The sequence below is a fragment of the Thalassophryne amazonica genome, chromosome 5 (genome assembly GCF_902500255.1).
Source record: "Thalassophryne amazonica chromosome 5, fThaAma1.1, whole genome shotgun sequence".
NCBI classification, from domain to species: Eukaryota; Metazoa; Chordata; class Actinopteri; order Batrachoidiformes; family Batrachoididae; genus Thalassophryne; species Thalassophryne amazonica.
In genome coordinates, this window is record NC_047107.1 from 64,833,689 (window position 1) to 64,859,408 (window position 25,720).

General features: G+C 40.3%; 1 protein-coding gene across 2 annotated transcripts; it reads left to right on the plus strand.

The window, feature by feature from the left end:
- Positions 1-1,315: 1,315 nt before the first annotated feature.
- On the plus strand, positions 1,316-24,875 carry c5h9orf64 (chromosome 5 C9orf64 homolog). 2 transcript variants are annotated; one of them, XM_034170449.1, is made up of 7 exons: positions 1,316-1,332; positions 9,119-9,331; positions 11,146-11,293; positions 19,749-19,861; positions 22,228-22,371; positions 24,176-24,371; positions 24,489-24,875. In XM_034170449.1, exons 2-7 carry the CDS (start codon positions 9,143-9,145, stop codon positions 24,716-24,718), a joined length of 1,020 nt encoding a protein of 339 aa, XP_034026340.1. In that variant the 5' UTR covers positions 1,316-1,332; positions 9,119-9,142; the 3' UTR covers positions 24,719-24,875. The 2 variants fall into 2 exon arrangements, with proteins under 2 accessions (XP_034026340.1, XP_034026339.1); XM_034170448.1 differs by lacking the exon at positions 1,316-1,332 and having other exon boundaries at positions 9,076-9,331.
- Positions 24,876-25,720: the final 845 nt, after the last annotated feature.

Here is a 25,720-nt window from a genome sequence, read left to right on the forward strand (position 1 = left end):
GTCTACAGCTTGTCACCAAAAATACCCAGTGGAAACTGAGGTAATGTCATCCAAAAAAAAAAAAAACTTTTCATGTCTCTGGGGAAGGGGAGTGAGGGTGCCCTTTTGATGTAGTTTTAAATGGAGTTGCTGTTTCTTGTCACATCAACCTCAGGGCCAAGGCTAACTCTCAGCTCTAGGAGTTCAGTCAGTTCTGGACATGTTGCTGGATTTGAACCACTAGACCATTATCTCCCCCAATTATTTTCCATGTATTCTTCTGTCATTGCAGTTAAACCTATCAAAATAGTCTGCAACATCTGTTTATAATTCAGTGAAAGCAGCTCCTAATGCTACCAAAAGCAATAGAACAGGAAAATCTCTTGTAGGAAAGCAGCGCTACAGGATTATTACAATGTTGGTCTGAAATTTCATTAAGACTGGCATAAGAAAGTCTAAGTCTGTCGTTTTAAACTGTGGGAACTGTTATGAAGTCAGCAGCAATGTTCTTTCACATTCCATAAGGACTTACTCAAACTTGAAATCTAATTTGAAGATAAAATCTCTTCCCCTACGACAGCGTTTAAGGGCCACATCGTTTTTTTTTTTTTTTAATCGAGAATAGTAATTTTACGAGAAAAAACTCGTAATATTACGAGACGTAGAGACGTCATTTTATGAGAGGAAAAACTGCAAAGAATTGTCACGGAGGCTGTTTTGTGTGCTGTCAATGTTTCGTTTCCGGAATCAAGCTTTTTTTTTTTTCTCTCACGATTGCGAGTTTTTCTCGTAAAATTACGACTTTATTGTAGTATTACGAGTTTATAATTTGGGATGATCAATTATTCTGGAAGGCTTAAAATTACGACTTTATTCTTGTAATATTACGACTGTATTCTCGAAGTCTTTAAAAAACTCAGTCTGGCCCTAAAACGCCGTCGTAAATGAGTCTAGATATTTAAGAATATATATTTTTTTATTTCAGGGAATCATGCGAGTGTTTGCGCTGATTCACGTTACTTCAGGCTCACTACGCGGTTCCCGCCTTAAATGCGGTGTGTGTCAGTGTAAAGGCCCCATCATATTTGGTGTAAATAAATAAAATTACTGAGACTGATTCGCCATCGAAAAATGATCGTATCAGTCGTGTTGTGTGTAGTGTTTTGTTTTTTCCCATAAGGAGCTTCATACAGATCAGTCTTCCTTTACATGTTTTATTTCCGGTTTGTTTGCATTCTGTGGTGTGATTGGTTAATCTCTTTGTGACGAGCCTGCAATGGGTGCTGTGATTGGCTGCAAAATGAAAGTCGACGGTTCATGCGCAGACGAGCGCAGGTTTCCTGGTTTTGGTGGGTAAGTGCAGTCAGAACACTTTATTGTGGTCACTTCCCTTAGCAAAAAGTAGTATACTTAGTTCATTTTATTAAGTATGCTTCAGTATAAGTATAGCAAGTATACTACAGACCGTGTACTGTTAGTATACTAGAAAGTACACAAATTTAATACTTTTTCGGAATAAATTGGAACATTTCAAGTTTCTAAAAGTATATTTTAAAGTTCGTTTTAAGTTTGCAAAAGTACACTTTAAAGTATACAACAAGTACACTCATCTATATACTATTAATGTACTTGATATATCCCTCTGCCATTGTACTAGTTGTATACTTTGAGTCCCTATTTTTAGTTTATTATCGTATACTTAAGTATTATACGCATTGGTTATTTCACTATTTTACTTTTTATACTTTAATTTTGCTTTGCATATTACTTGTAGCTTACTATTTATATACTGAAAATATACCCCTTAAAGTATTCTTAAAGTTTACGCATACTGTACGAGGGCTGTCAATAAAGTATAGGTCCTTTTTATTTTTTTCAAAAACTATATGGATTTCATTCATATGTTTTTACGTCAGACATGCTTGAACCCTCGTGCGCATGCGTGAGTTTTTCCACGCCTGTCGGTGACGTCATTCGCCTGGGAGCACTCCTTGTGGGAGGAGTCGTCCAGCCCCTCGTCGGAATTCCTTTGTCTGAGAAGTTGCTGAGAGACTGGCGCTTTGTTTGATCAAAATTTTTTCTAAACCTGTGAGACACATCGAAGTGGACATGGTTCGAAAAATTAAGCTGGTTTTCAGTGAAAATTTTAACGGCTGATGAGAGATTTTGAGGTGATACTGTCACTTTAAGGACTTCCCACGGTGCGAGACGTCGCACAGCGCTCTCAGGCGCCGTCGTCGGCCTGTTTCAAGCTGAAAAACCTCCACATTTCAGGCTCTATTGATCCAGGACGTCGTGAGAGAACAGAGAAGTTTCAGAAGAAGTCGGTTTCAGCATTTTATCCGGATATTCCACTGTTAAAGGAGATTTTTTTAATGAAAGACGTGAGGACGGGTCCGCGCGTCGGGACGCAGCCGACGCGGTGCGGCGGCACAGGAAAAACACCTCTGTGTTGATAACCATTTGTAAAATCCAGGCGGCTTTTGATGGCTTTCAGTGGAGTGAGTATATGAGCAATTATTTAACAGCTGGACATGTTCCAACTTGTCCTTAAGGCTTCCAATGGAGGTGTTTTTCCTGTGGCGGAGCGTCGCGGTGGCTGCGAGCCGACGCTGCAATCCGTCCGCACGTCTTTCAATAAAAAAACTCCTTTAACAGTGGAATATCCAGATAAAATGCTGAAACCAACTTCTTCTGAAACTTCTCTGTTCTCTCACGACGTCCTGGATCAATAGAGCCTGAAACATGGAGGTTTTCAGCTTGAAACAGGCCGACGATGGCGCTTGAGAGCACTGCGCGACGTCTCGCACCGTGGGAAGTCCTTAAAGCGACAGTATCACCTCAAAATATCTCATCAGCCGTTAAAATTTTCACCGAAAACCAGCTTAATTTTTCGAACCGTGTCCACTTCGATGTGTCTCACAGGTTTAGAAAAAATTTTGATCAAACAAAGCGCCAGTCTCAGCAACTTCTCAGACAAAGGAATTCCGACGAGGGGCTGGACGACTCCTCCCACAAGGAGCGCTCACAGGCGAATGACGTCACCGACAAGCGTGGAAAAACTCACGCATGCGCACGAGGGTTCAAGCATGTCTGACGTAAAAACATATGAATGAAATCCATATAGTTTTTGAAAAAAATAAAAAGGACCTATACTTTATTGACAGACCTCTTATGTACACGAGTGTGATGCATAAAAAAAAATCACAAGACAGAATGTTGAAAACAAGTTTGATATATTTTCAAACATTTCAAAAACAAAGACCTATGAAATCAAGTCTTTCCTTTGTGGAGAAAAAGGAAAATGTGCATGTAAAATGTAAACATAATGGTCTCTCCAAGATCAAGTCCTTATTTGTAAAAATGTAAACATAGCGTCTTCAACTGAGAACTAAACTCCTTCCTTGTCAAAAAAGGTAAAAGAAAAGTGCGAACCTTTGGAACCAAAAATAAATAACTACATAGAAAAAAAAAATCTGTACTTTTATGACTTCTTTTCAGTTACTTGAGTCAATGGCTTGACTTAGTATATCTTGCTCCAAGTGCATAATAAGTGTTAGTACTTTGTGGCAGAAAGATGTAAAAAGTATACTAAAGTATAAGTCTTAGTATTAATGTACTTACTAGACTTAGACTTTTGTTTATACTTTTCAGTATAAGACAAGTATACTTCACTATACTATTTTTAAGTTTATAAAATATAGTTTATAAAAAGTCACTTTCAAGTATACTTCCTCAGTTTTAGTAAAAATAAGTATCTCATAGTACACTTGAATAAACGTCTTTTTGCAAAGGGTTGTACCCTCAGTTTGTATGCGCGATATAAGCTGACTAAATGACTCGTGCACTAATTATTTTCTTAAAATATTCGTCTGAAATTGTCCTTAGAGTGAAGAAGTGCTAAAATGAATTTCATACGTGGACCTGGTTTGTGCAGCCAAAAATATAGATGATGTGGGTGAATAAGAGAGTCCTTTCCAGCCAGCATGTCGGGAAACAATGCATGCTATCATTTAATAACTAACACATTTAAAGAACTATGAATACAGCCACATGGGGTGTGCAGCCAATACATTCTGCGTGCCGGTCCCAAGCCCGGATAAATGAGGGTTGCGGTCAGGAAGGGCATCCGGTTAAACAAGCCAACCCCCAACTATGCAGACAAAAAATCGAATTTCCATACCAGAGGCTGGGTATGATGGACAGGAGAAAGGTAGACATATGGTGTGCAAGAGACCAAGTGGAAGGGAAGTAAGAGCAGGAGCATCGGCGGTGGGTACACGTTGTTGTACCATGGTGAGGAGAGGAAGAAATGGTGTTGGAAGTCATTGTAAAGGAAGAGTATGTTAAGTGTGTTGGAGGTTAAGCGAGTGTCTGACAGGGTGATGAGTGTGAAGTTGGAAATTGAAGGGGTGATGATGAATATCATCAGTGCATATGCCCCACAGGTAGGTTGTGAGATGGAGAAAGAAGATTTCTGGAGTGTGTTAGATGAGGTGGTGGAGAGTGTGCCCAAGCATGAAGAGTGGTGATAGGAGCAGACTTCAATGGGCATGTTGGTGAAGGGAACAGAGGTGATGAGGAAGTAATGGGTAGATATGGTATCAAGGATAGGAATGGGGAAGGACAGGATGGTAGTTGATTTTGCAAAAAGGATGGAAATGGCTGTGGTGAATACCTACTTTAAGAAAAGGGAGGAGGAAGGTGCACAGAGGTGGACTACATCTTATAGGAGAATGTATATAAAATAAATCAGAGACTGTAAGGTGGTGGCAGGAGAGAGAGTGTCGTTAGTCAGCATAGGATGGTTGTTGTAGGATGACTTTAGAGGTAAAGAAGAAGAAGAGAGTGAGAGTTCAACAAAGGATCAGATGGTGGAAGCTGAAGGAGGAAGACTGTTGTGTGAAATTTAGTGAGCAGGTGAGAAGCACTGGTTGGCGGGGAAACAATTTTGGACAACTGGAAAAGTACTGCAGATGTGGTGAGGGATGTTGTGAAAGTGTAGGAACACGGACCCACAACAGGGGGCGCAAATGAACAGACAATGGAGGAAGTCAAATAACAACACTTTACTGTTGTGAAGAAGCACAACCAATACGGCGAATTACAATTGTAGACAAGTAGTCAATTTACAAAAAATGTGTCACGTGGGCAGGCTCGAAGATAAGAGACGTCCGTCCAAAGCAGAACCGGGAACCACACGATTTCTCCGCCACCGAACCCGGGAATACTGGAGGTGGCCACTGCCTCCGCTTGTCGGATCTGGTACTGCTGGCGAGGAACAAAACAGTTAGATGTGGGTGCGTGTGCACCAGCAACACGTATGTGGGAAAACCACCTCCACCTCTCGTCGGAAAAAGAAACGAATATCTGCTGTCCAACACACACAAGCAACAGATATTCCTGTCAGGAAGGTCAACACAGTCAGCTGAGAACGTACCTCCTTGGTAGAGCGATATCTCGGCAAAGAGGTGGAGATGTCGTCCTGCTGATATACCACTGCTGATCCCCCCTAATGACAGGGCAGCTGTCCCTCCTAATGATGGGACGGACCCTCTCCTGATGGCTCCCTTGACGACTCTGCTGATGACGTGAATGACTCATTACCATGAACAAAGACTGAAACTGCTTTGACCTGAGTACCCCATTGTAAACAGGGGATAAAGCGTGTCTCAGACCCCCTCCCCGGTTAAGGCTGGGTTTCAAACGTTTCACAAAGAATGCCTCCTTGACCCCTCTCTCAAACCATTTCTTCTCTCTGGCTAATATTTTAACTTCCTTGTCCTCAAACGTGTGGTTAGTGTCTTTAAGGTGGAGATGAACTGCAGACTGAGGTCCACTGGCGCCCTCTCTGCGGTGCTGGTATAGCCTTTTGTGTAAAGATTGCTTAGTCTCACCTATGTAGTGTTCGTTACAGTTATCCTGACATCTGATAGAATACACTACATTGCTCTGTTTGTAACTAGGGAGCCTGTCCTTAGGGTGAACGAATTTCTGTCTCAAGGTGTTAACCGGTTTAAAGTAAACTGGGTTTTGTGCTGTCTGAAGATCCTCTGTAGTTTTTCCCCTACTCCTGATAAATAAGGAGAGAAACTCCTTTTCTTCTTGTCTCCGTCTCCTGTCTGTCTGATCTCTTTGTTCTCTGGGACTTCTGCACTTTGTCCAGGGACCATCGTGGGTTGTGGTCGCTTTAGGGTTCAGCCGAGGGATTCCGCCTCTGGTAACATCTTTACATTTTACATCAGAGTCCACTCAATATGGCTGCTAGTTGTTGAATGTTATCATCCCCATTGGCCGCATGACAAATTGGCATGCAATTATTATATTTATTTAGTTATTTATTTTTGCGAATTTCATTGACGGGATACAGCTGGTGTAAGAACCAGCTCGTCCGCTAAAGTTTACAGAGCCGGGACCAGTGTCACAGACTGAATGGTCTCCCCTACAGATCGGTCCCCTACCTTCACTGTGCATGCATCATTTCAGCATGTCAGCAGCGATTCACCGATTATCGCCTCATTTCTTCTTAAAACTGCACTCCGGTCATCTATTTCAGCGACAGATATCTGACTCGTTTGTATAACAATCGTTTCCCAATTCAGTATTTTTTCATAATAAAAGACAGGGGACCGATCAGACCACAATACCAGTGCATCTGAGTCTGACTCTCTGAATCTGACTTTACACCCAAATCGATCAAAGGGAATAATGTGATTATTAACCATCAGGTGACAAAGTAAAACCTCTTAAATCATTCTAAAGTCAGTTTTGAGCAGAATTGAGGTGATAATCTGTTAATCGCTGGTATCACTGCAAAATGATGCATGCACAGTGAAGGCAGGGGGACCATTCAGTCTGTATGGGTGATCATTCAGTCTGCGACACCAGAACTTGTTGTTTGTTGTCATTGACAGCCACACACAGAAGGATGATGCCATTTATCATGATACAGATAGCTGATAAGGCAAAGAAGCTAAAGTCATGATATGGGGTGATCGTTCCCCATACCAGTGTGTACAAGCCAGTATGCATCTGGTATGCTGGGTAATGGAAGTAGCTTGGATGCTAAATTCAACATTTGCAAGGTGAGGTTTTCCTCATGCACTTCGTCTTCTTCTTCTTGGTAGTTCTGGCCACTTGGTCCGGCCCACCTCCTAGAGGAATAGTTGGATGACATCCCTATTTTTTTATTCTTAGGCCGCCGGTCTATCGCAGGGCCAGCACATATAAATAAACACATTCACATTAACAAAATACGATCAATTTACAGTCACTAATTCACCAAACGTGCATGTCTTTTGAAGTGAAAGGAAAGCAGAGCGCCTGGAGGACAGGGTCAGAAGTGAATGCTGGACCTTCTTGCTCTGAGGCAACATTTCCTGCGAATCAAGCTGTTTATGTGCTTTAATTCCAAAGTTGTTAGTGTGAGTTGTTGTGTCTTTAAGGAGCGTGCCTCTCTTGGTCAGTCTCCATCTGACCATGTCAAAAGCATTCCTGTCCCTGTGAGATCAGATTTTAAGGTTCTGCTACTAATCTGCAAAATTGTTCACGGCCTGGCACCTCCCTACTTAGCTGACCTAATTAAACCCTACATACCGGCCCAGGCTCTGCATTCTCAGGGTACAGGACTACTGTGTGGCCCTAGGGTGAATAAAAAGTCTGCATGTCACAGAGCTTTCGCTTATCATGCCCCTGTTCTGTAGAATGATCTCCCTGCATCAATAAATTTTCTAGATTCTCTAGAGACTTTCAAGTCCAGACTTAAGACGCAGTTATTTTCCCTTCATTGGATAGCATACTGGCATAGGTATGTTTACTGTGCTTTTTACCCTTTTAAATTAATTCTTTAGGAAACGGACCGTGTCACAACCTCAACTTTATCTAAAGTCTGGGTCTTTTAGTGAAGCTTAGGGCTAGTGGCCGGCGATCACCGTAGGATTTTTTCTGTTTCTTGTTCCTTAATGCTGACAAATTATACTGTATTTGTTGTCTTTCTGATGCCTGATTCTGTTTTTTTTCTCTCTATTTGAGGTGCGGCTCTATCCAGAGATGGGTGGTGTCTACTTCTGCAACCCTCCCGTCCTGTGCACTGGCAAAATTTCCTGTATATTCATTTTTGTAAATTGTTTTGTCAGTTGTGTCTCTAGCATGGCCCAGGCAGAAGGTCACCCCTTTGAATCTGCTCTGATTGAGGTTTCTTCCTCAAATCATCAGAGGGAGTTTTTCCTTACCACTGTCACCTGTGTATGTTCTCTGGGGGTTGGTAAGATTAGACTTCACTTGTGTGAAGCGCCTTGAGGCAACTTTGTTGTGATTTGGCACTATATAAATGAAAATAAATTGAAATTGTAAAAATAGTACAGTGGGTGTGTCTTATATTAAATGGAGTGCATATATGGGCTTCCTTGACATTTGACACAGAAATCTAAAAGACGCCTAAATTTAGTTATGGCTTAGTTTAGTTACAACATGAAAAATCATAGAATTGTGGAACTTGTAGTATGAACATGAAATCCTTTGAACTATGGATTAAAACCTGATTTTGCACAATATGATGACACCATAAAGAAAAGGTCAGTTTAAATGTGTGAGGCTTTCTTCAGTGAATTTTGAAAAACATGTATAAATGACAAAAGGGAAAGGGAAGTTTGGGGTCCCCCGCTGGAGCCTTTGTCCCCGCAGGCCCGATCCCGGATAAGTGGGTTGAAGATGTATGTATGTACGTATGTATGTATGAGCTATTATTTGTTGCAGTATAATTTCTGAGCAAGGTAACTGGAATTGAAGTTTGAATGAAACTGGAACTGATCTTTTTAAATCCTTTAAAATTAGACAAGTAATTGGAATAGACCTTGTAACAGTTTACAGTACTAAAAGCAGAACTGAACTGCTTTTTGAAAGCCTCCTTGTCATTCAAAATACCAAGGGCCGCATACAAACCCTGCAATTTTCCTGCACTTGTCAATGAAACTTAAAAGGGTTATATTATTGAGATTTTCTGTTAATCGTCAACGGCTCACAAATCTGTATATGTAGGAGCTCTTCCACTATCAGCAATGCTTAGGCCTGAAACAGCTTGATTTTGACTTCTGTCAAGTATGTTTGTTTAACTTTATATATGCTTTTAGTCTACTTTCAGGTGTATTTGTGCTCCAGAGCATTCATGGAGCTAGTGCTGCCTCCCCGTGAGTCTGGTCAGTTTGTTGCAGAGAGGAGTCGGGATGTGTTTGTGGATGATGAAGGCGTGCAGAGGGTAGCGGAGATGCTTTACGCTGTCCGACACAGCGACAGTCTGACTGCCAGTGGCTGGAAGAAGGCCAATCCATTAGCCCCTGAACCCACCTCTGATCAGGTGAGTCAAAACTACCAACATTTAGAAAATATTAGGCAGCAGGAATTCTGTACTAATCACTGGCTTGAGGGAGCAGCCGCAGACATTCTACAGGATATAAGAATTGAATAAAGAAGGAACCAGTAATTCCTTTGAAAACCTCCAGCAGTCATATGGATGTGAGAGAAATATTTTACATGGATTCAGATTTAATGTCTCAAGATGTCTGCTTTGCCATAAAAATAGCCAACATTGCATGCAGATTTTAAACTCTTAATACAGTACGGATTAAAAATCCAGGCTCCAGTCTCAAACATGCCTTCTGACAAACTGATGTCTAGATTTTATTCTAGATTTTTGTTTCAGTTTAAATATGGCTTTCTTTGTTTCACTCTTCTGTGAAGCAGCCTTTCTGGTACTGTATATAGTATTGACCTCAGTGGTGAACCGTAGAGGCAAATGGGTATACAACCATCTGTGCGTGTTTTTCAGATGGTGTCAGTATGCAGCTGCACAATAGTCCATACCAGATGTGTCTCTTGGTGGCTTCCCTCAACAGTCACTTCGTGCTCTACCGATTTTGAGGATGGTCTCCTCAAGGAGGCTCCACTTACTCTTAATTGTATTTATTTATTGTTCTTTTGCTTGTTGTGCTGTTAAAACCAGTGTTACTGTTTCCTTCTTAGGGCACAGGACAAACATTTTTGCACAGTTGTGTTTCTAACAGTGATGGGCACAGTTCCAATAATCCACTAACCGCTAATTAGCAAAGCTAACTTTTTTGTTAGCGGATTAGCTTTTCAGCTAACTTTGAAAACCATCAGCGGACCAATTAGCTTCCGCTACATTTAGTTCCACTGACTTTTTTTGCTGATAAATTGAGTAAAATTTAATGGACAAAAATGTTTGTAAACCCTAAAATCATGTTAGTCCCTGTCTGCCATGTGTCTGCCACGGTCTGTTCTGTCGAGATGAGCTCCCATAGCGTAAATCAACAGTTAGTGTGTCTGCTTTAAAGACAGCATGTACATGCAAATCTTGACTTTTTTTAAAGTGAAAATTTCAGTTTCAGTTTTCAATTTATTTTCATTTATATAGCGCCAAATCACAACAAAGTTGCCTCAAGTTGCTTCACACAAGTAAGGTCTAACCTTACCAACCCCCAGAGCAAGCTACTTAATGCTGTATTTTTATGTAAAGACAAAACTTACGTGGGTTTTCTTTGGTGGAGAAGCTCAACGCAATGGGTAAGGTGTAAATTTTACCAGTCGCATTAAATGCAACATGGGTGAGCCGTTCCTGTGTTTATAAATATAATACAGAGATAAACTGTGACTGTTAATATTGCAATTTATTGCAGTTGAGTGTGTTTGGGGTTTTATTTTTTTATTTATTTGTTTTTCATGCATTTGTTTTGTTTGTGAACGCAGCTCCATTAACAGTTTATAAATATCTAATGTAGAGATAAACTGTGACTTCTAATACTGAGATTTACTGGTTTTGATAAAGATGATGACAGTGTTTGGAGTTTTTTATTTATTAATTTTTTGTGTGTTCGTTTTGTGTTTGTGATCCTGGAATTTACCCAGCAGCCCCGGTGGCTTATCAGTAGCCGAAAGTGTAATCCGATGTGACCACGACCGAGTCAATACTAAAAGTTAGTGATTAGTGGCAACGTCCACTAAATTTTTTAGCGGTTTAGCGTTAAAAAAGTTAACTTTTAAGTTAGTGGATTAATGGTTATCGAAGCTAACTTTTCGGTTAGCTTTGCCCATCAAAGGTTTTTAACACCTTTTCCATGATATCTTAATAATACGTGTATTCCATCACTGCAGGCCTTGAACTGGGTTTTTGTGGTCAACACCTTGAACTTCTCATTTTGGCCTGGCAAGAAGGGTGAAGAGTGTAAGGTGACCTATAAAGGGACGACGTACACAGGCTACATGACATTGTGTGCTGCCATCACCAGAGCAATGGAGGAAGGTTGGATCCTCTTTTTAATGTTTGTCCTCACATATCACATAATACATTATTTTGGACACCAGAATTGTGTTCCTTGCTGTGCATGGAGTTTCTGTAAAAGCAGTTGAAATAGTGTAATATACAATCTGAACAGTGTAATATGTAGCTGAACTAAAGCTACATTATAAATTGTGTCAGATCTGACCAGATGGTGCAAAATTGGGATTCTGTATCATAAATGTTTAGCATAATGTGTGTACCATTTCAGCTGAACGCCTCGTTTACTGCTGGATTCCACTCAAAATGAAATTACAAGCTGAGTGGTCACACGTACAGAAATATCAAAATTGTCAAAGTGTGTGTCACAGTGACTGTTGATTGGTGTATATGACCTGTACTTCAACTTGGTTCCTTGGGAAATTGCTTGTTGCTCTGCATGCATCCGTGTTTCATTCTTAATTGGTGTGAATATAGCTGTGGCTATGAATCAGGTTTTTTTCATACAGAATAATACTCTCAGCATGGTGGTCTCTGTGGCCTTGCAGTTACACGAGAGTGTGTGAGTCAAGAACAGGTAACTCATTCTGTGAAACTGAGGGGACTCACCATATGAGATCAGAATAAATTCAGTCTTCTGACTTTCTTTTGACAATTGTTCATTGTCAAATGAACAATGGGTGACTCTTGCTTGCCTCTACTGGTGGTTGGCTCTCACTGCAGTATTGTATCACTTCCTGTTCCGGAGCACAGCGGTGTTTTGCTGTATCTGTTAGCTGTTTAATCTGCGCAGTTAGATTGACCTAGATAACGATTTGTTTCACAGTGTAATCTTCATGTGCCTTAACTAAAGCACTCCCTCTGCTGAATCACCTCTAAATTATTTGCACATTATTCACTTTGTGTGTTTTTAGGAATCTGCTAGCTTAGCGCAGCTACTAGCTCTTAGCCGGTTTAGCATGGCAGCTTCTCCTGTCTCTCCCGCACTTTTCTGCTCTGGGTGTGAAATGTTTAGTTATTCCTCGGCCTCCTTTAGCAGTAATGGTACTTGTAATAAGTGTAGCTTATTCGTAGCTTTGGAGGCCAGGCTGGGCGAATTGGAGACTCGGCTCCGCACCGTGGAAAATTCTACAGCTAGCCAGGCCCCTGTAGTCGGTGCGGACCAAGGTAGCTTAGCCGCCGTTAGTTTCCTTCCAGCAAATCCCGAGCAGCCGGGAAAGCAGGCCGACTGGGTGACTGTGAGGAGGAAGCGTAGTCCTAAACAGAAGCCCCGTGTACACCGCCAACCCGTTCACCTTTCTAACCGTTTTTCCCCACTCGGCGACACACCCGCCGAGGATCAAACTCTGGTTATTGGCGACTCTGTTTTGAGAAATGTGAAGTTAGCGACACCAGCAACCATAGTCAATTGTCTTCCGGGGGCCAGAGCAGGCGACATTGAAGGAAATTTGAAACTGCTGGCTAAGGCTAAGCGTAAATTTGGTAAGATTGTAATTCACGTCGGCAGTAATGACACCCGGTTACGCCAATCGGAGGTCACTAAAATTAACATTGAATCGGTGTGTAACTTTGCAAAAACAATGTCGGACTCTGTAGTTTTCTCTGGGCCCTCCCCAATCGGACCGGGAGTGACATGTTTAGCCGCATGTTCTCCTTGAATTGCTGCCTGTCTGAGTGGTGTCCAAAAAATGAGGTGGGCTTCATAGATAATTGGCAAAGCTTCTGGGGAAAACCTGGTCTTGTTAGGAGAGACGGCATCCATCCCACTTTGGATGGACCAGCTCTCATTTCTAGAAATCTGGCCAATTTTATTAAATCCTCCAAACCGTGACTACCCAGGGTTGGGACCAGGAAGCAGAGTTGTAGTCTTACACACCTGTCTGCAGATTCTCTCCCCCTGCCACCCCTCATTACCCCATCCCCGTAGAGACGGTGCCTGCTCCCAGACCACCAATAACCAGCAAAAATCTATTTAAGCATAAAAATTCAAAAGAAAAAATAATATAGCACCTTCAACTGCACCACAGACTAAAACAGTTAAATGTGGTCTTTTAAACATTAGGTCTCTCTCTTCTAAGTCCCTGTTAGTAAATTATATGATAATTGATCAACATATTGATCTATTCTGCCTTACAGAAACCTGGTTACAGCAGGATGAATATGTTAGTTTAAATGAGTCAACACCCCCGAGTCACACTAACTGTCAGAATGCTCGTAGCACGGGCCTCGGCGGAGGATTAGCAGCAATCTTTCATTCCAGTTTATTAATTAATCCAAAACCCAGACAGAGCTTTAATTCATTTGAAAGCTTGACTCTTAGTCTTGTCCATCCAAATTGGAAGTCCCAAAAACCAGTTTTATTTGTTATTATCTATCGTCCACCTGGTCGTTACTGTGAGTTTCTCTGTGAATTTTCAGACCTTTTGTCTGACTTAGTGCTTAGCTCAGATAAGATAATTATAGTGGGCGATTTTAACATCCACACAGACGCTGAGAATGACAGCCTCAACACTGCATTTAATCTATTGTTAGACTCAATTGGCTTTGCTCAAAATGTAAATGAGTCCACCCACCACTTTAATCATATCTTAGATCTTGTTCTGACTTATGGTATGGAAATTGAAGACTTAACAGTATTCCCTGAAAACTCCCTTCTGTCTGATCATTTCTTAATAACATTTACATTTACTCTGATGGACTACCCAGCAGTGGGGAATAAGTTTCATTACAGTAGAAGTCTTTCAGAAAGTGCTGTAACTAGGTTTAAGGATATGATTCCTTCTTTATGTTCTCTAATGCCATATACCAACACAGTGCAGAGTAGCTACCTAAACTCTCTGATTGAGATAGAGTATCTCGTCAATAGTTTTACATCCTCATTGAAGACAACTTTGGATGCTGTAGCTCCTCTGAAAAAGAGAGCCTTAAATCAGAAGTGCCTGACTCTGTGGTATAACTCACAAACTCGCAGCTTAAAGCAGATAACCCGTAAGTTGGAGAGGAAATGGCGTCTCACTAATTTAGAAGATCTTCACTTAGCCTGGAAAAAGAGTCTGTTGCTCTATAAAAAAGCCCTCCGTAAAGCTAGGACATCTTTCTACTCATCACTAATTGAAGAAAATAAGAACAACCCCAGGTTTCTTTTCAGCACTGTAGCCAGGCTGACAAAGAGTCAGAGCTCTATTGAGCCGAGTATTCCTTTAACTTTAACTAGTAATGACTTCATGACTTTCTTTGCTAATAAAATTTTAACTATTAGAGAAAAAATTACTCATAACCACCCCAAAGACATATCGCTATCTTTGGCTGCTTTCAGTGATGCCGGTATTTGGTTAGACTGTTTCTCTCCGATTGTTCTGAGTTATTTTCATTAGTTACTTCCTCCAAACCATCAACATCTCTATTAGACCCCATTCCTACCAGGCTGCTCAAGGAAGCCCTACCATTAATTAATGCTTTGATCTTAAATATGATCAATCTATCTTTATTAGTTGGCTATGTACCACAGGCTTTTAAGGTGGCAGTAATTAAACCATTACTTAAAAAGCCATCACTTGACCCAGTTATCTTAGCTAATTATAGGCCAATCTCCAACCTTCCTTTTCTCTCAAAAATTCTTGAAAGGGTAGTTGTAAAACAGTTAACTGATCATCTGCAGAGGAATGGTCTATTTGAAGAGTTTCAGTCAGGTTTTAGAATTCATCATAGTACAGAAACAGCATTAGTGAAGGTTACAAATGATCTTCTTATGGCCTCAGACAGTGGACTCATCTCTGTGCTTGTTCTGTTAGACCTCAGTGCTGCTTTTGATACTGTTGACCATAAAATTTTATTACAGAGATTAGAGCATGCCATAGGTATTAAAGGCACTGCGCTGCGGTGGTTTGAATCATATTTATCTAATAGATTACAATTTGTTCATGTAAATGGGGAATCTTCTTCACAGACTAAGGTTGATTATGGAGTTCCACAAGGTTCTGTGCTAGGACCAATTTTATTCACTTTATACATGTTTCCCTTAGGCAGTATTATTAGACAGCATTGCTTAAGTTTTCATTGTTACACAGATGATACCCAGCTTTATCTATCCATGAAGCCAGAGGACACACACCAATTAGCTAAACTGCAGGATTGTCTTACAGACATAAAGACATGGATGACCTCTAATTTCCTGCTTTTAAACTCAGATAAAACTGAAGTTATTGTACTTGGCCCCACAAATCTTAGAAACATGGTGTCTAACCAGATCCTTACTCTGGATGGCATTACCCTGACCTCTATTAATATCGTGAGAAATCTTGGAGTCATTTTTGATCAGGATATGTCATTCAATGCGAATATTAAACAAATATGTAGGACTGCTTTTTTGCATTTGCGCAATATCTCTAAAATTAGAAAGGTCTTGTCTCAGAGTGATGCTGAAAAACTAATTCATGCATTTATTTCCTCTAAGCTGGACTATTGTAATTCATTATTATCAGGTTGTCCTAAAAGTTCCCTGAAAAGCCTTCAGGTAATTCAAAATGCTGCAGCTAGAGTACTGACAGGGACTAGAAGGAGAGAGCATATCTCACCCATATTGGCCTCTCTTCATTGGCTTCCTGTTAATTCTAGAATAGAATTTAAAATTCTTCTTCTTATAAGGTTTTGAATAATCAGGTCCCATCTTATCTTAGGGACCTCATAGTACCATATCACCCCAATAGAGCGCTTCGCTCTCAGACTGCAGGCTTACTTGTAGTTCCTAGGGTTTGTAAGAGTAGAATGGGAGGCAGAGCCTTCAGCTTTCAGGCTCCTCTCCTGTGGAACCAGCTCCCAATTCAGATCAGGGAGACAGACACCCTCTCTACTTTTAAGATTAGGCTTAAAACTTTCCTTTTTGCTAAAGCTTATAGTTTAGGGCTGGATCAGGTGACCCTGAACCACCCTGAACCTTAGTTATGCTGCTATAGACTTAGACTGCTGGGGGGTTCCCATGATGCACTGAGTGTTTCTTTCTCTTTTGCTCTGTATGCACCACTCTGCATTTAATCATTAGTGATCGATCTCTGCTCCCCATCCACAGCATGTCTTTTTCCTGGTTCTCTCCCTCAGCCCCAACCAGTCCCAGCAGAAAGACTGCCCCTCCCTGAGGCCTGGTTCTGCTGGAGGTTTCTTCCTGTTAAAAGGGAGTTTTTCGTTCCCACTGTCGCCAAGTGCTTGCTCACAGGGGGTTCATTTTGACCGTTGGGGTTTTTCCGTAATTATTGTATGGCTTTGCCTTACAATATAAAGCGCCTTGGGGCAAACTCTTTGTTGTGATTTGGTGGCCTATATAAATAAAACTGATTTGATTTGATTTGATTGTATAGTCATGTATGTGTGCACACATTCCCACAGATGCCTGACAAAGGAAAACCAACAGTAATAACAACTGGCGTGTTGCCCATGGGGATCCACTTGTTCTAGATTGGGTAGTCTTTTATAAAATTGGTAGCTGACATTTGTCAAGGGTGGTAATAAATTATGCAAGTTTCAATAATAATTTTAACTTAAGTTCAGGAAATTAAAATGGGAAAGCTTTGTGAATAATTGCATTTATTATTTGCCACATTTAGTTGATGTCATGTTTTACAGTGGGCAAGGTGAGATATTTCCTTGTTCAGAGCTTTTCTGGTTACCAGGGACTGATTAATGGAGATATCAACATCACTGTTTTTTTTTTTTAACCGAATGTCCCTAATTTTTCCAAAAATATTAGTCCTGTCAATGTTCCGTTTTTGCAATGTTCATCCTTGACCAAAAAAAAAACATAAGCATACCAAAGGGCAAATGTCATCTGTCTCCAGTTCCTCCGTGATCGAAGGTACATGCACGACTACACGTACTCAGAGGCCACTTCACTTTTTATATATAGATAAGAATGTTTTAGAAATTCATTAGGTCTGTTACGAGTGCAGACAAAGTGTCTCCCACAGACGTGCAACAGCATGAACAGAGGAGACTTTGCTCTGCTAAATTTTCTTTTCTGTGAGAAGTATCCATTCATGTAAAGATTTTAATTAAAACTACTGTGTTCACTTCACTCACTCATTTTCAACCGCTTATTCCGGGATCGGGCAGCAGCTCCAGCAGTGGAGCCCAGATTCCCTTTCCTGGCCACATTGACCACCTCTGACTGGGGGATCCCAAGATGTTCCCAGGCAGTGTGGATATATAATCTTGCCACCTCGTCCTGGGTCTTCCCTGAGGTCTCCTCCCAGATAGACGTGCCTGGAACACATCCCTAGGGAGGCGCCCAGGAGCCATCCTTACCAGATGCCCGATCCACCTCAGCTGGCTCCTTTCAACGTGAAGGAGCATTGGCTCTACTCCGAGCTTCCCCACGGATGACCGAGCTTCTCACCCTGTCTCTAAGGGAGACACCAGCACCCTCCTAATGAAGCCCATTTTGGTTGCTTGTACCCGTGATCTAGTTCTTTTGGTCATGACCCAACCCTCATGACCATAGGTGAGAGTAGGAATGAAGATTGACCAATAGGTCGGGAACTTCACTTTTTGGCTCAGCTCCCTTTTCATCACAACGGTACGGTAGAGCGAATGCAATACCCCCCTCCGCGCTGCACCGATCTCCGGCCAATCTCACTCTCCATTGTCCCCCTCACTCATGAACAAGACCCCGAGGTACTTGAACTCCTTCACTTTGGGGCATTACCTACCTGAAGTAGGCAGTCCATCGGTTTCCTGCTGAGAACCATGGACTCAGATTTAGAGGTGCTGATCCTCATCCCAGCTGCTTCACACTCGGCTGCAAACCAATCCAGTGAGTGTTGCAAGTCACAGCCGTTTGAAGCCAGCAGGACCACATCATCTGCAAAAAGCAGCGATGAGACCCTGAGCCCACCAAACTGGAAGCCTCCTCCCCCGACTCCCACCTACTGTTGTTGGTCTTCATAAATATGCTAAAACTGAACATTTTGTATGGGGGAGTTGTGTCCAGCCAGAAAAAATAACTTGGTCTATACAGATGTCATTTAATTCCCCCACCCCTGAGCCCTTATGAGTTTCTATTGATAGATCAGGAAAGGAATGTCACAGAGACTTGAATTGACAACTTCTGGAAACTATAGAGTGTTTGCTCTCTTTTCCATCACAGTTATAGGTAATCTTTGCCTCATAGCCAATCCTAGAGCCCAGAGAAGGTCACAAGTCTGTCGGTCTCTCTCTCTCTCTCTCTGGCTGGCTGGCTGTCTGTCTGTCTACCTACCACGACAACAGCATTATTCAGAGCACATAGTCTCTCTGTTCAGGAGTCAGAGTGACGGTCAATAGATCCTCATAAATGCAAAAACAAAAAAACCCAAACAAACAAACAAACAATCCTGTCATCTGAAAACTCTTCTTACTTTTTATTTAGTCCTACAGACAACACATGTTGTCAGTAAAAATAAAATAAAGGGAAAAAAGTGGATGTTTTCCTTTTCTAGGATCTGCTATATATTTATTTATTTTCAGAGTTAGAGCCAAGATATTTCTACATGCGGTGTTCTAGACAAATATGTGACACGTATTCTGAAAGTCACGATTGTTGTGAACATTTTGATATATAACACATGGGCATTATACTTAAAAATAGTCCCTTAAAATGGGAATTACTGAAAGTAATACTGAAATACTCTGCTCCCCTCCACAGCATGTCTTTTTCCTGGTTCTCTCCCTCAGCCCCAACCAGTCCCAGCAGAGGACTGCCCCTCCCTGAGCCTGGTTCTGCTGGAGGTTTCTTCCTGTTAAAAGGGAGTTTTTCCTTCCCACTGTAGCCAAGTGCTTGCTCACAGGGGGTCGTTTTGACCGTTGGGGTTTTACATGATTATTGTATGGCCTTACCTTACAATATGAGGCGCCTTGGGGCAACTGTTTGTTGTGATTTGGCGCTATATAAAAAAATTGATTGATTGATTGATTGATTGAAGTATGATTCAAATCTAAAAAAAAACAAAAAAAAAAACATGGAACCCATAGGGTTAATATAGGTACTTGAAGAATGGAACAGAATTCTTCCAAAAGATATTCCCTCATGTTTTGGTGATATAGTGCAGTGCACTGTCCAACACGTCACTCCCTCATGTCTGAAGTTTTCAATTTGGTTGATTTGATGCAGTTGAAGGCCATAGCACGTGAGTCACACTGTTTTCATACTCGTAACACCCTTAAGGATAGAAATGTTTCATCATATTAAAAGGTGATCGCTCAGAACAACTTTGCATTGGTTTGCAGAGACCATTACTCTTACGGGGGACAAGTGGACTCGAACCATGCTAGCACAATGTCCTCACAGTGTAACAGAGCCCCAGATTGCCTTCACAATAGTTCAGCTTCTTCCTTTAACTTGTCACCTGCCTGTAGTAGTGTGATTAAAACCTTGAATGCCTGGTTGAGTTCCTGTATAGATGTCTTCCGGTTTGTTATCTTTCTTTTCTTTTCTTTTTGCTTTATTCCACAGGTCTGGCCATTACTGATCCAAAGTACTTCTCTCAGATAACTGTAGAGGAATTGGGACACATCTTTCGATCAGACAATGAAACGCCTATGCCTATGCTTCAGGAGCGCCACCAGGTTGTAGAGTTTTGTTCCACTTCTAGCAAGAAGTTACAAAGTCCACAGATGAATTTGTATTAGTAATTTATTTATAGGACAGGTAGAATTAAAAGCAAGTCACTCAGTGGGATAAGAGTTGGGATACCAAGATGTAGAACTGGGTTTGATTCCTGGTCACAGCAATCAAACCACAGCAGGCCTTTCTAGGTCAGCTTGTTTTATAAAAAATCAGATAAGATCTAACCTGTTTCACTCATTTTCCTTTTTTCCTGAATCCCATACCAAACTACAACCCCAAATCAGAAAAAGTTGAGACCATATGGAAAATACAAATTTTTAAAAAGGTAATGGCCTTTTACATCTGCTTTGGCTTCTATTTCATTGCAGACTCTATAAATTAAAGATATTTAAAGTTTTTTTGTGGTTAAATTAATTTCATTTGTTTGCATTGTGGAGGCAAAAATGAATTTAAGTCAAAGTGTCTGAGGCTAGTCTGAGGCAAAGTTAAAAATCAGAACAGCAGGATTTCGAATAAGTGTGTGTGCAGAGAGCAGGTCGTGCGAGAGCTCTTTGTACACCAGCTAAGGAGGGGTGGCATAGTGAGCAAGCACATACATATGAATACAGTTTGCCAGTAAACGAAACTTATTCAATTTTCCCATTAAAAACTCTCGCTGAACAATGAATGTTATCACAGTTTCTGCTGTGCAGGAGATGGGAGGGAAGGTCAGGCAGAAACAGTGTGATTATTAATGCAGCTGCTTAGCTCATTGGGTTACATGGGGCATTCAGTACAGAGTTAGATGCAAAAGTTTTAGGCAGGCTATGTGTAAGACATTAAATTAATAATTTTGACACTATAGCATCCATTCCTGTATTTCAACCCTGCAATACATTCTAAAACAAAGTAGGAATGGGGGCTGTTTATTCTAATTATAAGGATTAAATTATCACTTTTACAGGCAGTTTTCTTGTGACATGAACATTTGTAAGCCACTGAATATGTCTTGGACTTCATTTACATAAATCATTAATAAATACAAACAGCATGGTCCTGCATGGTAAATCTGTGTAGAATCTGCAGTTCTCAAAAACTGAGTGACCATACTGAAAGGAAAGTAGTGAGGGAAGCCACCAAGACAACCAGACAACTCTGAAGGACCTATAGGCTTCTGTGGTTGTGGAAACTGTGGATAATGCAGCTGAATTAAATTAAAAATTTTAATTAATGGGGTTAATAATCAAAGGTTAACTAGACCTTTGTGGGGTGGGGGTGGGGGGATTCCCCTTACATATTGCAGCGGTCTGAAGCTGTCAGCCATAAATGATCCTTAAATCAGGAGAACCTCTTTGAAAACAATCATAGAATTGTGGGACTGGAGATGCTGAACATTAAATATACAAATGAAAACGTAAAAAGTGATTTGGCAGAATATGACCCCTTTAATATTTATCTTATTGTATCGAAGAATACTTTATTTTCAGAGCTCCTCACTCACTCACTTACTTATGATCAGCTGCTTATCCGGGATCAACTGCTCCAGCCACGGACCCCAAACTTCCCTTTCATGCATGCAAATCTGCTCATTGAATTTTAAATTGAGTCAAAAACAGGATGAATTAAGAATTTTTACACAGTTTAAAATAAGTAAGAGTTTTGTGTGGCTCTTTACTTAACATTCAAAGCCGAATCAGCGTTTCACTGCTTCAGTTTACACCATAACCCACATTTGAGACATGTATCAATGACACTCATTAAAGCAGGTTAGTTTTGAATGAAAAGTGGACCTACAGGAAACAGTAACAAGGCTATATTTATTTCTGATGTCACAGAACAACATAAAGTTAATCCTTGTGCTGTGGATGTGCAAAACCGTGCACGTGTTCATATGCATGCACATCACGGGTGCTGGGCAGGACTGACAAAATTATTCAAAGCAGAAAGTATCCAGATACCAGTAACACTCTGTAGTGATGGTCAAGTGACTTAAAGTGGTGGGCTAGTGAGCGCCTTGCATGGCAGCACTCTGACATCGGTGAATGTAAGGAATCACTGTAAAGCAGTTTGACTATAAAAGTCCTATATGCAGTCCATTTAGCAACCAAGCAAGTGATGTTAACACCGATCAAAGTGCAGTTAATTTAGATTTAAAAAAATTGAAGTGTTATACATAATTTAACATGCTATTTTGACAGCCTAGTGTGTGTGTGTGTGTGTGTGTTTAATCTGAACATGATGTGTGTCCGTTTTTGGTTTAATTTCTCCACAAATTATAAAAAGCAATTCTCTTGACATTATTACTGAGAATTTGTTGTTAATATGTCTAACACTTTACCTCGCACATGTTGGCTGTTAACTGAATGTACTCCATCTAACTATGAAGGTGCTGACTGAAGGTGGGCGTGTGCTGCTGGAACACGGGGGAAGCTTCCGGAGTTTTATCAGCCAAGCTGGGAACAATGCCCAGAAGATGGTGGAACTCATCGTGGAAAAGATTCCTTCTTACAGGGATGAAGCTACATATGAGGTCAGAGTGATAATGTGTTGTTTCCACAACAGCTTGTTCCAAATTATTTTCAGAAACTGTAAAGCTCAGTATGTAATGTAATTTATTTCTGGGTCAAACATGATGAACATGTGCTCACTGATTTAAAAAATAATTTGATCAATATACTGTACAAATATGATTACATTTTGAATTTTTAATATAGAGGTTAAAATTGTAAATACTGGTTTAAACAATATTTGAACATGTATAGGTTTGTGAATGTGGCTGCATGAATGCATCAATTGTTGGATAGATGAATGCATGAGAACTTTGAACAGAATCTCTTAAAATGTGATGTGAGACTTTGATTTCCTGGCCAAAGAAAGAGTAGGTACTTTACATCCGTTCTCTCCACGTCAATGTTTTACAGCCACTGAAAGGGCACATTTTTAAATATACACAGATTTTATCTTTGTATGAGAACATTTATACCAGTATTTATGACCACTTAGGCAATAAAAAAAAACAAACTCCCAGACTACCTAACTCCCAAAATATCCAAAAGTAATAGGCCTGCTTACCACTCCAACAATAATCAGTCCCTTCAGCTGCTCCCTTGTTTTTACTCGGGTTGATTTGGCACAGTTTTTACACCGGGTGCCCTTCCTGACACAACTCCACGTTACATGGAGAAATGTGGTAGGGGTGAGGCTTGAACCTGGAACCTACCGCACTGAAACAAAGTGCACTAACCACTTGGCCACCACCCCTGCCCTTGCTACTCCAACAGTACATTACAAATTATAATCTAGTATTGACAGCTTTACAAAAGGCTTTGTTTATGCAGTCAGATACAGCACATCTGGATAGTATTCACTTTTTCCACATTTTTTACATTACAGCCTTATTCCAAAATGGTTGATATTCATTTTTTCCTAAGATTATACACACAATACCCCATAATAACAATGTGAAAAAAAGTTGGGGTGTTTTTTTTTAGATTTTTGAAAATGTATTAAAAATAAAATAAAAAATAAGTAACTAATGCAACTAAATTAGTAACTAACTAATTGTAAAAAACTAATATAAAACTAAGAATTTGCATCACTTTTTACTAAAACTGAAGCAACTTTAACTTTTGACTCCTGTACAATCTGAAACTGACTTTTGTCACCATTCTTGGTGTTTTTTACCCCATAACTTCATAACATTCAGTCACAAATATTCCAAACTATACCTTTTTGGAATCTTTATGCTCCAATAAATAATGTGGTATAGTTTTCAATATGATTAGACATCTTTAAATTTTGACACCTGTGTAATTCCTCAATTAACCACTATGTGGCTGCCTATTGAAAATGCAAGTGGCCAATCAGTTTTTTAAAAGGGTAATGCCTAAGGTGTATTTGTGCAGAATTTGGTGCTTCTATCACCATTTGAAGGATTGTTTCAGTTATCTGATGCACTAATGTTAAACCTTTTTGAGAAGGAAGTTAAAATTTGGTGCTTGCATCACAATTTGAAGGATTCCTGTATATTTTATGTGCTGCACTACATCACATTATATATTGCATGTCGTGTAAGCTTTTATATTTGTGTCTTTTTTCTCCACCTTTTTTCAGCTGCTCTGGTTGCTTGGGGTTACCACAGCAGATATTATTGCTGTTGTTGTGTGTTAACATTTGAATCGAGCTACGTTTTAGATTTTTTTTTCTCTCAAAATCATCCACCACCCTTCAGTCACTTTGTACCCTCCACAGCGGGCCACCCAGTTTGAGAACGATTAGCTATTCTGTACAAAGGAACAGATTGTTACTTTTTTTTTTCCACACGTTTGTTTCAGGGTCAGCGAATCTCATTCTATAAGCGAGCACAGATCCTGGTGGCAGATTTCTGGGGCATGATGGAGGCCAGAGGAGAGGGTGACATCCTGAACATGGACTGGCTCACCATGTTTGCAGACTATAGGGTACCTCAGGCTCTTGTGTACCTCAAGGTTCTTTGCTATTCGGATGTACTGATGCAGTCACTGAAGGATGGTGAGACAGGATTGTGTGCATATGATTATGTTGTAAAAAGGCATGTGGTTGGAAGAAAAAAAGCTGGCTTTACAGCACGCACATCTCTGCTTTTTTAAAAATTTCCTTTTTTCTCAGGGGAGGTGTTGAGCTCAGGGGACAGGAGAGAGGTTGAGATCAGAGGTTGTTCAGTTTGGTCGGTGGAGCTGATTAAATCTCGCCTTTGCAAGCTGGTGCAGGAGAGAGACGGACAAACCTGCAACATCAACTCTGCAGTCATTGACTTTTATCTGTGGCCTTACGCCAAACAGCACCATAAAGAGATGGCTCACATTCCCATACACCACACACGCTCTGTTTACTACTGACCAGCTGCATGCACATGCTGGTGGATTTACTTTTCTTTATAAGTGAATACTGGTGTTGAAACATATTGTCAACAGTTTTGCTACATCACCATTTAGTGCTCCTTGAGTGCAAAGTAAAGTTAGCCCGAACTATTTGAGCCAAATATATGAATTGCAGGAGGCAGACGGAGAAAAAAAAAAAAATAAAAAAAATAAAAATAAATAAATATATATATATATATATATATATATATACACACTGAACAAAAATACAATGCAACGCTTTTGTGTTTGCTCCCATTTTTCATGAGCTGAACTCAAATATCAAAACATTTTCTATATGCACAAAAGACCTATTTCTCTCAAATACTGTTCACAAATCTGTCGAAAACTGTGTCAGAGGTGAAATTGAAGGTCATGCGACTGCACCGAGTCTTTGTAAATATCCCAGAAATGTGACAAATCAGCCAAATGAACTGGTTATTTAATTGTATAAAGTCATGATTTTTAGACTAATTATAACTACAGTTGTTACTTATAACTGCCATGATTAGTGAACGCATACATCAACCCTGCACCAAAATTCAGAAACATTGCTTTAAAAAGTAATCATGGAAATGAAATGAAGATTTATGATGTTGTTGTTAGGATTATTATTCTGTTTACGTTTGTTTCAAGTTGTACCCCCCCCCCCCACTCCCAAGTTTGTTACCTTTACCACAACTGTTAAATTTTTTCACAACAGTAAGTTGTGCTTGCCAAGAGAAATTGCTGTCCTCCTGTCCGTTTGTCCTTACAGCAAAACCTTCCACATCCTAAAGCTCAAGAACTATAAAACTCTCAAAATTGAACGTTTTTACATTAATAGTGGGATGTCAACTAAAATAAGTAAATCATGAATTTCTGGCATTTATAAATGCCCTTTTTTAACTGAATTTGGATTTCAAGTCAGAAATGTACTGGAAGCCCTGAAATGTTCAGAATGGCCACTAGATGGCAACAAAGGCTCAAATGTGCGTCAAA

Bases quoted from the DNA above. Each gene is read 5' to 3' on its own strand.
- c5h9orf64 (XM_034170448.1), top strand. From the start codon at position 9,098: ATGCTTTTAGTCTACTTTCAGGTGTATTTGTGCTCCAGAGCATTCATG. The intron at 9,332-11,145 runs GTGAGTCAAAAC...CCATCACTGCAG, and splicing joins CTGAACCCACCTCTGATCAG to GCCTTGAACTGGGTTTTTGT. The intron at 24,372-24,488 runs GTGAGACAGGAT...CTTTTTTCTCAG, and splicing joins GATGCAGTCACTGAAGGATG to GGGAGGTGTTGAGCTCAGGG.